The sequence below is a fragment of the Cydia strobilella genome, chromosome Z (genome assembly GCF_947568885.1).
Source record: "Cydia strobilella chromosome Z, ilCydStro3.1, whole genome shotgun sequence".
In the NCBI taxonomy this organism is placed as follows: Eukaryota; Metazoa; Arthropoda; class Insecta; order Lepidoptera; family Tortricidae; genus Cydia; species Cydia strobilella.
The window spans coordinates 34,767,665-34,779,884 of NC_086068.1; the positions used below are offsets into that span (position 1 = coordinate 34,767,665).

Sequence of the window (12,220 nt, forward strand, 5' to 3'; positions counted from 1 at the left end):
AAACATACCCATTCCCACACACAATTTGATAAACCGCATGCACCAAAACCAACGTGACTTCGGACAGTTCACAGTTCCAAAACACGCACAAGCACCCGGCCCCGGCCGACCTCAACGTCATCCTGACGATCTGGATCGACGCATCTTAAGATTCTTTGCTCGGGATCCTCGAAGGAGGTCAAGGAGCACTAGGCAAGCAGCGAGAAGATTTCGTTTAAGTCAATCCTCCGTGTGGCGGCTTCTTAACTCGTCAGATTTACATCCCTTTCATTTTCGGCCAGTGCAAGATATTTTACCAGCAGATTTTAAAGGAAGGGTTGCTTTCTGTCGGTGGTTCCAGAGAAATTTCGAAACCAATATCTTGTGGTTGGATGAATCGACCTTTATGCGTGTTGGTCAATTTAATGTCCACAATGAGCACTTTTGGGCTGCAGAAAATCCACGTCTCACCAGAAGAAACGCTATCCAAGTGCGTTTTCTCGGTAAATGTGTGGGCAGGTATAATTAATGGAACATTAATTGGACCCCTTTTCGAAGGTAGGTTAAATGGAGGGAACTACCTGAATCTGCTACGGCATATGGTGACAGACCTATTGGAAGAAGTGCCACTGCAGAGTTTACACAATCTACATTTCCAGCATGATGGTGCCCCTGCACATTTCGAACGTAGGGTTCGCGAGTACTTAAACGCAGAATTCCCTGGGCGGTGGATCGGCCGCGGCGGCCCCATCCCATGGCCTCCACGCAGTCTAGATCTCACTCCACTGGATTTTTATCTTTGGAGCGACGTGAAACGAATTGTTTATGCACAAGAGTCCAATACGGTACCAGAACTCCGCCAAAGAATATGCAATGCATTTGATGAAATAAGGGCAAGCAATGCCCTTAACAAAATAAAAAACAATCATAGGCGTCGAGCGGAGCTGTGTCAAGAGCAAAACGGTGCATATTTTGAACACTTGTTAAATTATGTTTAAAAAGTAGTTTTTTTATGTTTTAGGTTAAGTATGCAGTTGATTTTGTTGTTTTATTTTATTTATTAAATTGTACAGTTGAAAAACAAATCGTTTTACTTATTTTTTAGACTTGTTAGCTTGCTAATAAAAGTTATTATTATTCTCTTTATTTATTCTTTTTCTTATGTTAGGTTTTTTATAATATGCATATAAAAGTAAAATATAAAAACACTTACAAAACAATACAAAATACATATAAACAAATTATAAAAAACCTAACCTAGGGTGCCGCCAGCAGCGGGGCAGGGCCCAAGCTGCCGGTGGTCAGGGCCGCAGAGAGAGGAACCGGCGGACTATCCGCGCCGTGTCCAAGATCACCGCCTTCTGCATCTGACCCTTGATCCAACCACCTAGCGAGAGTCTCTCAAGGTGTTGGTCGAGACTCTTCGCTATGAGACCGTTCGCTGAAACGACTATCGGGACAATGATCGTCGAATCAACATCCCACATGGCGGTTATCTCGTGAGCCAAGTCTAGGTACTTACTGGACTTGTCCTTCTCGGCTTTCACGAGATTCTCATCATGGGGGATGGTGATGTCGACGAGCACGGCCCGGCGCTGCGATCGATCTATTATCACAATGTCAGGCTTATTGGCTACAATAGTCCTGTCAGTGATGATAGATCGATCCCAATAGAGCGTGGCACGACCATTCTCGAGAACTGGCACAGGTAAATACTTATAGTACGGTACTTCGCAGTCCACAAGGCCGTATAGAAGAGCAAGCTGCTGGTGAATAATCCTGGCTACGAGATTATGTCTGTGCAAGTACTCGCCGTTAGCAAGATGAGAACAACCGGAAATGATATGCCTGAGTGACTCTCCGGCGGCATGCCCGACAAATGTCGACCGTACCGTCCTTCAGGATATATTTCCGATAGTTGTTCGTCATCATAACTTCGTCCGCAATTGCACAGGCAAAACCCTCGGTTTCTCCGAAGAGGTCCCCGAATCGTAACCAGTTCACCGACGCGAGCAGGTCTACATCGGGTCCCGTGAGGGCCTTGTAGAACCGCCCGTGTAGCACCTTACTCTCCCATACCGCCTTGCGGCCCGCAGCACTTTGTACCACAGGTTTGTGCCAGTTCTCGTTTGCCAAGGAGAGCGGCGTGAAGTGCCTGTCCACTGCCACCACATCACGATGCATCCCACACTCGTTGTTAAGGAAATAATTCCTGAGATTGCACACCTCGCGGTTGTGGAGATCTTTGGCGTTAAGGAAGCCTCGACCTCCACACTTCCGTGAGATGTACAATCTCATAACTGACGAGCGTGGGTGTAGCATACGGTGTGTGGTGAGTAGTAGACGGACCCTCCGATCCAGGGCGTCCAGCTCGGTCTGAGTCCACCTTAGTATGCCAAAGGAGTATATGAGTATGGGCATTACCCAGGCGTTGAAGGCGCGCACTTTATTGCCTCCTGACAAAAGACTGTTAAGGACTTTTGTGAGCCGACTGAAAAAGCGTTCCTTCACCGACCGTCTAATACCCTCGCCCTCAATACCCAACGACTGTGACATACCAAGGTATTTATAGGTTTCTGATTCAGAGATAGATCTGAAAGACATTGTCTCAGAAAGTTGTAAATTTGTTGAATTTACAACCTCCCCCAGCTGTACATGCATAACCGCACACTTATCGACACCAAACTCCATTCTGATGGCGGTACTGAAAACTTCTGTGGTTTTTTCAATAGCACCATCAAGTCTTGGTTATTTGGCGCAAATAGCTTGAGGTCATCCATGTACAGAAGGTGAGAAATGACTTCACCCTCTCTCCGAAGCTGGCAACCTAACCCTGAATCCTTCAGCAGGGTGCTGAGGGGATTCAGAGCTAGGCAGAACCACAGGGGACTCAGACTGTCACCCTGAAATATTCCTCGCTCGATCCTTATAAAGTCCTGCGGGCCAGGGCGGTCATCTCCACCTCCTGGTTGACGAAGGACTGTGATCCACTGCCTCATACACGCACTTAGGAAGGATATTAAAGCTGCATCAAGTTTATACAGCTCCAATACCCTTCTCAGCCATGAGTGAGGCACCGAATCATAGGCCTTCTTATAGTCAATCCAGGCGGCCGAGAGGGCCCCCCCTGTTCCGTCGAACTTGCTGGCATATGGTCATGTCTATGAGGAGGAGCTCTTTAGTACCACGGGACCCAACCCTACATCCATTTTGAGCGGAGGCCAAAATATTGTTAGCGACAATGTGCGCGTTAATTTTTGCTCTCAAAATGGATGTAAGGAGCTTGTAAAGTGTAGGCAAGCACGTGATGGGTCTGTAGTTCTTTGCTTCCGTGGTACTACCGGACTTGTGGAGCAGGAAGGTTACACCAGTTGTTAGGGAAGGTGGGAGGGAACCGAGCTCTAGGGCTTGTTGGAACTGCGTTGCCAACCGTGCGTGCGAGCATCGAAACCATTTTAGCCAGAAGTTGTGCAATCCGTCCGGTCCAGGACTTTTCCAGTTCTGGGTCGTACGGATGGCACAACTTACGTCATCGGGGCTGATGGTGATAGCCCCCATAGGTTCGATGTTCTCGCACTCACGTTCGACAACGTCTATCCAACCGCCCTCCGTGTGTTCCACAGGCACTGACCAGATGCTACGCCAGAAATCAGTCATGGCAGTAGCATCCGGTAGCCGCACGTCGGACACACGAGAGTCGGCTTCCTCCCACCTTCGGTACACCTTCCTTTGGTCACTTTGAAAAAGACGATTCTGCTGGAATCGATCCACACGCTTTCTGTAGCGGCGAATACGGTTTGCCCATGCATAGACTTTCTGCTTTAGAAAGTCGATGCGCTCTGTGACATTGGCCATGTAGTCGCGGGGCCTGACATCCGTCCCCGCGAACGCCTGGTTCACAAAGCGCATTACTCGGGGGCGGTTGTTGCCCCCCCCTAAAGCAGATCAGCTTTGCAATGAGAGTCCTAAACGAGCTGATACGTCGCTCGATCCGCGCTTGCCATGCACGGACACCTCCGGCGGTCCTAGGTGCACGTTCAGCGTCCGGAAACTTGACTCGAGCAACACGGCACGCCGCGATGGCTCCGCAGTACATGATCGAGTGCGTATCATCTAAATCTTTACTAGTCCGTAAATGTGGCTCTAGTAAAGCGTTTAGGGCTCCCACTAGCGCTAGATTGCGTCTATTTATAGGCAGACGTGGTAATCGTGGCCTAGAGTTGGTTGTGGCGCGATACTGCGTAATCGCCTCTTCCAAAGTCCTCCTCAGTTGCTCATTGGCAGATGTACTCACGCTCTGACTCGCAAAATCCCCCTCGTCGGTACTAAAATCAACCCGCGGCGCCCCCGGTGCCAGGTCGGGTGCGGGCACCGGATCCGGCGACGTGGCGGGCAGATCTCGCACCGAGGCGGAGGCTGCGCGAGCAGAGAGAGCCTCCAGGCGAAGCCGATCAAGTGTCGCATCATCCAAACGCTTTAGCCGCTGAATGACGCGCACCTGATCCGATAATCGTTGCTCCGACACGGTGATGGTGGGTTCAAGAACCTGAAACAGTGGCAGTATTCTTGAACGATACGCGGATAGCTGTGTTCCCCCCTCTGTAGCCCCATAATAGGCGCGCATGACATTCTCATTAATGGATTGAGACCATCTCATGCGACGCACTATACCACCGGCAGCGGGAGCCGTGGGCGGGGCAGGATGTCCCGCAGGCCCCAAGCGTGCCGGCAGCGGTGGCCGCCCTCGTCGCGCAGGTGGTCGTGGCGGCGGCGGCGGCGGCGGCCCGCTCTCGTCACTGGACCCGTCTGTGTCAGGCGCCGTTGCAAACTCGTCGCCTGACGACGATGTGGACGAGGAACTGGACGAGGCGGGTGGGGGTGGTGGTCGTGCGCTTGATGTTACCGCTTTAGTTCGACTCCTTGTTATCATTTCTAATAATTTTGTAGTTTTGCCGGTGAAGTATGACAAATGTCAACACGGTTGTAATGCGACTGCGACCCATGGTCGCGGTGTCTACAATGAAAAATATCAATTGTCCGCATGGTGTAGTAATAACTCGGTTCACACATGAGTATTTATCACTATTTTAGGGCAAAAACCACATTTAAAATATATTTTATCAAAAGAAATGTAAAAGGACGTCTGTCAGTGTCAGCGGATGTTTTTTTTTATTATTATTATTATTATTATTTGTATCTCCTTGGATATCACGGGTCTATAAATCCCGGTCTTTTGATAGGCTTGCGTGGGGATATAGATCCAACACGTAGAGGCCCCTTGGAGAGCTTTAATGTCATGTAGAACGCCTGCTGGAACCCGTTCACAGGCGCAACAATAGACACCCATGAACCGGTCGCAGCAGGCATTGGGACTATTGCAGAAAAAGTGAACAGTATACTGGTCTATGGATTGAAGTTTGGGTGGACAATGAGACTGGGCTATTGTAAAGAACTCCGGACACCTGCCATAACAATGTTAATACACGTTATCGAGGCAGGTGGTGACTTGCCGCTGACTAGATGGGCCCCTGAAACTGCCGTCGTGAAGACGACCAGGAGCAACACCGGTGTGAGCGGCTCAGGGGTGTCGAGAGGTGTGCGCCGCTTTCTACCCAGTGGCTGTTACCAGCCACTGTGCCAACTCGCGTCTTATGCATCTTTCACTTCCACCCCTGGAGCATATAGCTCTTACGACTCCCCTCTGGACGGCCAATGAAGGCAAGCCAGAGCTGAGAGTCCTGCGGGTCCCCTTGGGGTCCACTCCGACCGACGAAGACACGCCGGAGACGGAGACCCTGACCGACTCTCTGGAGCACTCGGGTCCGTGGGGTCGTCACTCCCCAACAGCTCGCCACAAGCTGCCCTGCTTATTATTATTATTATTATTATTTCATTTTAGACAGGCAGCTGATGCTGGTACGTCTAAATCATAGTTCACTTAGCACAGTTCAGTTTAATGCACTTTATGTTAACTACATATCAATTATTCATATTCAAGTCGTTATCACTGCAACATTAATAAGATTACGACTAGTCAGAAGTGTTTATTGACTTAAGATCCGTCAAAGTTCCCGCCATATCGATGGCACTTGATGTATCGTAGTTACTTCATGTAGGATGACCATGTATTGAGTGGTTATTAGTTTCAATTATGTTTTAACTTTTAATTAATTCAACAGTGAGGTAATTGCGTGAGACCTAGTCTAATAAGTTTAATTTGGGCTAGATATTAATATTTTTCTACTCCTGGTCACCGATTAAAAATCATCGTGTATATATTCTACCTATCTATATATTCAACAGTTATTACCGTGGCGCGACCTAATAATGCACTGTTTCCAAGAAGCTACTGAACAAAATAGAATTGATGTATTCCATATAATACTAAATTATACCAATTTGATATAACATTTCTTACTCGTAATACCATCAAGAATAATCATTTATTACTTTAATATTTTACTTTAAACATTTATTCCCGGCGGTAGGCATAATACTCACCAAAAATAGCATCCGCTGCTGCAAACCCTTCGAAGAGTGCTTGTAGACACATCCCATGCGAATGAACTCGCGCCCGGCAACTAAAAGTTTCTCGTAACCTGCACAAAATATTTGCACAATAGTAGATTGTTAACCAAGGGTTGAAAGGCACCCATTTCCGTCGAGGTAGTTTGGCGCTCGAACGCAGTGACAGCGCCAATAGTCCGAGACGGAAATGGTGCCTTTCACCCGAGTTAAACACTCTATTTTTCATATCGAATGCGAGGAAACCAAACAAGACAAGGCAATTTTGCAAAATTAGTATATACAGTACCTTAGAGATGTTTTTTTTTTCCTAAGGACTTGCAATCGGAGAGTTTTCATATGTGAAGATAAATAACCCCTAGTGGAAATCATTTAGATTGCAATATTTACGGAAACACACATACATATTTTGAGCATTATTACACTAGTACTACTAGCACCCAAAAGAAAAGGATGAGTATAGTTTTCTTTGTTCTTATTTACTGCCAATGTGGTTTGACCAACTATAGTATCAAAATCAGCGGGATTGATGCATACATTTAGCAGACGCTCCAGCTTATCAAGCAGCTCTTCCGTCAGGTCCAAGAACGCAATGTCACCATAATCTAAGAGTGGCAATAAGAGGGATCGCGCAAGAGTCCGCTTGGTATGTACAGGTAGGAACTTCTGGAGACGCCTTAAAGAGTGGAGAGATGCTAACACCCTTTTACTCACCTCAACCGTGTGCGCAGACCAGGAAAGCGTTCCATCCATGGTGATATCCAAATTTCTAACAGTAGAGGAGAAGGAGATGGGAGTTCAATCAAAAAGAATGTCAGGTACTACGATGTCTGAGAGCTTGCTCATATAATAAGGACTAACAGTAACAATTGCTTGCGATTTCTGTGCGTTAACTCTTAAACCGAAAATCAATTCCAGATCGTTATTTATTTGACTGACTAAGGACGAAACATCGTCAATACCTGCCGCTGCATATATCTGTAGGTCGTCCGCATAGAGGTGATAAGAGGATCTAAGGGAGTCTGTGGTATCATTAATAAAACTAGAAAACAGTAGAGGCGAAAGCACCCCTCCTTGCGGAACGCCAGCGGTGAGTTCGCACCAATCAGACAACTTGTCATCGAGCCTAACACGCTGGCGCTAGGAGGATATAACCAAACGGAACGGAGTAGCCATTAAAGGGGCCCACTGACTATCAGTCCGCCGGACGATATCGGCCTGTCGGTTAGAACAAAAATTTGACAGTTCCGAACAACTGACAGGCCGATATCGTCCGGCGGACTGATAGTCAGTGGGCCCCTTAACAGGCATTCCCCACTGTCGAAAATAGTCGGCCAATGGTCATACACAATGTATGGACTGACGTTTATCTGACATGGCTATTTTGACGTTACGTATACATTTGACGTTCCCCTCCCCCGCAAAAATTTGCACTTTTGTACAGCAAATTACAGACGTGGCGGCTCCGTTTGGTTATCCTGCCTGCGCGGCGGATCCTTCCAAATAGGAACCAAGTGGAACCAAGATAGGCTATTATGTGAAAAATTTAACGATTGAAGAATGTAAAGTAAAATATCAAAGTTCACCGTATCTGGAAGTGATCGCTCTTTAGCGATAAGACCGCCTGTTGTCTGCCTCTACATTTAAACAATTGTTCTTTTTATTTGTATGTTTTTGCTGAGATGTGCCAATAAAGAGTATTCTAGCTATCTGTTCTATCTATGATTTCTGTTCTTATCTGGCCAATTTTGTTTGTTACAAATAACCAGCGATTGATGATAATAAACATAGATGATGAACTAGCTCTGCAAAATGACCCCACACATTTTGTGCCACGGGCGTAAATATTGTGCCACGGCGCTATTTAGTTCGCAAATGGCGCCCGTTGTCGCAGTCGTAGTAAGAAATATTTAGATTATTTCTTTAAGGAAAAGATATATGCCTTATTGTGCGGTTAAATGATGTCAAACACTGAAAATATTATAGGATTACCTTTCACGTATAATTTGGCCACGATAATATTATTTTGATTTCTTTTGCTCATGACAGATTTTATATGGGGATGATGTTATGCAATTTTTTAAACATCAGCCATTGATATTAAGATCCTATTATTTTAAATTTGTTAATGTGTTGTGGTTGTTGTGATATAGTCCGTTTAATTTAAATTAGTGGTAGTAAATACTAATCGCCGTTGTACTCGTAGGTGGCGCTTTTTTAATGTGTATATATAAACTATGTCCCTGGCATCTTGGCTCTTGGCTCAGCCCCTTGGCTAAAGGACCGATGTGGCTTTTGGTATAGAAATATTTGTGGCAGACCAGCAATCCGTCTTTTTCTAACTATGATAAAAGAGGGACGCATAATCTATCTCGCCGCGTGATGCTGTCACGCCAATCATGTGCTAGCCCTACAGGGACAGTTAGAATGGTGAGAAAATATGGAAATTGAAAGGAAAATATTAAATACAACAATGTTATTCTCCCACACAAACTGTTCTTACGAGGTTTCAAATAAGAATTTCTGCATTTTTGCTCTGATCAAGATGAAAATCGATATCTGCGAATCTGAGAGAGGCTTTTTATTAATTATTTCGGAAGCTTAATTGCCTTTACAGTACATCTGGTGCCCTGTGCTATAACAAGCACATTACGTGACTGTGTCGAAAATTTAATGGGCCATATGTACTGTAAAACGTTGTACGATACACGTGGGAAAAGGTAATTCGCAACTCGTGTCGATTCAAAACACTTCGTTCGTGTTTTAAAATTCGCCACTCGTTGCGAATATCGCGCTTGTATCGTAAATAACTATTAAAAATGTACGACAAACGTACATGGCCATCAATAAATTACCTATCCCATTATTCACTTAAAAATAAACTATAAATAAATTATCGTGCAAAAATATTGCATATACCTTGACGATCATAATATAAATTCGTATAGATAATTTATAATGTAATTTAATATTATGAAATAAATAAATCTAAATCTATAAAACATGTTAAATATTGCATGAAACCGTCTACTAACAGACAGTTTTCATTGTCATGTATTTTCAAGTGACAGTGTTACGGCATGGTTACGGCCTTAGAGCATTAATAACTGGAGCCGGTTTCAATACCTTACCCCTCTGTCAAAAAATCGTGCACAATGTGCAAAAAGTCACGTAAATACAATGTCACAATCGATTATTGCTCATTTCCACAATCGCTTAGCAAGAGATCACTGATAAATAAAAATGCCTGCATGTGCTGTGAGCACATGTAATAAACGATCAACCACTTCAAGCATAGAAAAAGATGGTATATTATTCCATTTGTAAGTAATTTTAGTTATTTTTATTGGTCTAATATTATTTTTATAAAAATATTTTTCATCACAAGTCAAATGAATCCATTTTTCAATCGATTTACAATTCGAACGTGGAAAACGTCACTTCCCATGAGACTTGGTCTACATGCTTTGTAAGAAATAAAAGGAATAATGAACCTAACTACATTTAAAAGAGAGTTTAAAATTATATTTGCAGGGTTTATTTGAAATGTCTATTGACCATGACGTTACGATCACCCTCCCGAGACATAAAAGTAGAGATGAGGGTATGGTCGATACAATGAATAATTATCGATATGATTTACTAAAAATCTGGAAAATTTCCAAGTGAACACAATAGGCTAGATGACAAATTTTTATTAATGATATCAATCGATCAGGTTTGTTTTTGGGATCAAATGTCTATATGGAACCATGGGCATTAAAGCAATACAAAATTCAGAAATGATAGTCGAAGTCCGACAGTCGTACTTCACTCGCGAAACGCTCCTAACAAAACAATATGTGAACGTGACGTCAAGTTTGCTGAGAGCCCATCTTGAATGTATGGAAAATTAGTAAAATTGCGACTTTGTAGGTGAAATATTGCGTTTATGCACTTATAGTTGCAATACAATCTTTTTTGAATAAAATGCAAGGTTTCGAATGGTATCTTTACTTTATTCCTTTTTGGAAGTTAAAAATTTGAATTTTGAAACTTAGATCCTGCATTTTTTTATCAATTCCATATATTATTTTAATATCCACATTATTGTGATAAATTGATCATTTGCTATTTTACTAGATTTTGTTATAAAATTCAACATGTGTCATCATCCTTTATTTGAAATATATATTTTGCAGTTTTATGAGCATCATCCAAATATGCGTCCGAAGGCTATCCTGCATAAGTGTAATAAGCCCTTAAAAGAGATACGAGTAGTTGCTCGAAATTTTCGACTTTCGATGTTCATGTTTCGAGTTTTCCACCCAGTTAGTTGATACCCTTTTTAGATCCACCTAAAGTTAATTGAAATTGAATTTTTTTAATAAAGATAAGTAGAAAACTCAATATTTTTTATTTATTTATAGCTTAACAATTATTTCAATAAATAATCGAGTCTCAATATCTGTAATTTTGATATCCAGTAAATTATTAGATATAGTGGCGCAGTCTATGACGTCTAGAAAAGGTTTACTGATGTTTCGGCAAAAATTACTTGACAAACTTTTAGTTCCCAAACTATTTATCCCATATTTTTAGTTGGGCGAAATTTCATTTCGCAAATTTACATAATCCGACCTAACCTAACGCAACCTAGTACGTCATTTTCATTTAGCAAATATGGGGTTGGGAAATGAAATGGTTGCGAAGTAAGGTTATGCCAACGATTGGTTTGCCAAATGAAACTTTGGCGAAAAGTTGGTTGCCAAGTGAAATTTGGCGAAATAAATTTCGTCAAAAAGGAAGTACACCCTAAAAAATTATATCGATACGATAATATCCAGACACTTGGAAGTCTTGTTAATAGGTTCGATTACGCCTACACCGATTGTGTGAAATTATGTCCCTCAGAATAATGACTAAAGCATAGAAGTCGGGCAAAAATGCTTCGCAAATATGTATACCCGTACTTTACTTCCTTACGAATTAGATAATGTGCCGAAAAGAGATGCATATATGCTTGTTATTTCTCATTTACGTACGGTGTCATAAGTTTGATAATTTGCTAGGGATGTAACTGTGTCGACTTTTTATATCGATAAATTATGCATAAGTTTATGTGCCGTGTAAAATAATAATCACGAAATATTGTCTTCGGTTACCGCGATAGTTACTCATGAAATAAAACTATGAAAACGGATTATATCGCGTATATTGAATTTATAATACATCCCGACGTTTCGAACTCTTTACAGCGTTCGTGGTCAACGGGTGACTGAGGAAAAATTACAAAATGCAAAAATACCCACATACTAAAATAATGAACAAACCATAGACTACAAACTTTAAGTTTAAGTTAAGTGCTAGTTATACACTATAATTATTTTTCAAGTAAAGATATATATATATATATATTTACTTGAAAAATAATTATAGTGTATAACTAGCCTTATGAACCGATTTTGCATGTACAACCAGCCTTAAAGTTTGTAGTCTATGGTTTGTTCATTATTTTAGTATGTGGGTATTTTTGCATTTTGTAATTTTTCCTCAGTCACCCGTTGACCACGAACGCTGTAAAGAGTTTGAAACGTCGGGATGTATTATAAATTCAATATACGCGATATAATCCGTTTTCTTAGTTTTATTTCATGAATAATCACGAAATTGACAAATTGATAATAGTCTGGCTAATGAAAGTTGAACCTGAAAAAACGCGGCAATTTCAAGAAAT

The 12,220-nt window shown here is 42.6% G+C and overlaps 1 protein-coding gene across 1 annotated transcript in view; it reads right to left on the reverse strand.

The window, feature by feature from the left end:
* The window catches only part of LOC134754138 (FERM, ARHGEF and pleckstrin domain-containing protein 1), a 201,076-nt gene that overhangs the window by 28,302 nt on the left and 160,554 nt on the right, over window positions 1–12,220 (reverse strand). The window contains exon 23 of the mRNA XM_063690221.1: window positions 6,481–6,578. Coding sequence (XP_063546291.1) covers window positions 6,481–6,578 — 98 coding nt within the window. The remainder of the gene's footprint in view (window positions 1–6,480; window positions 6,579–12,220) is intronic.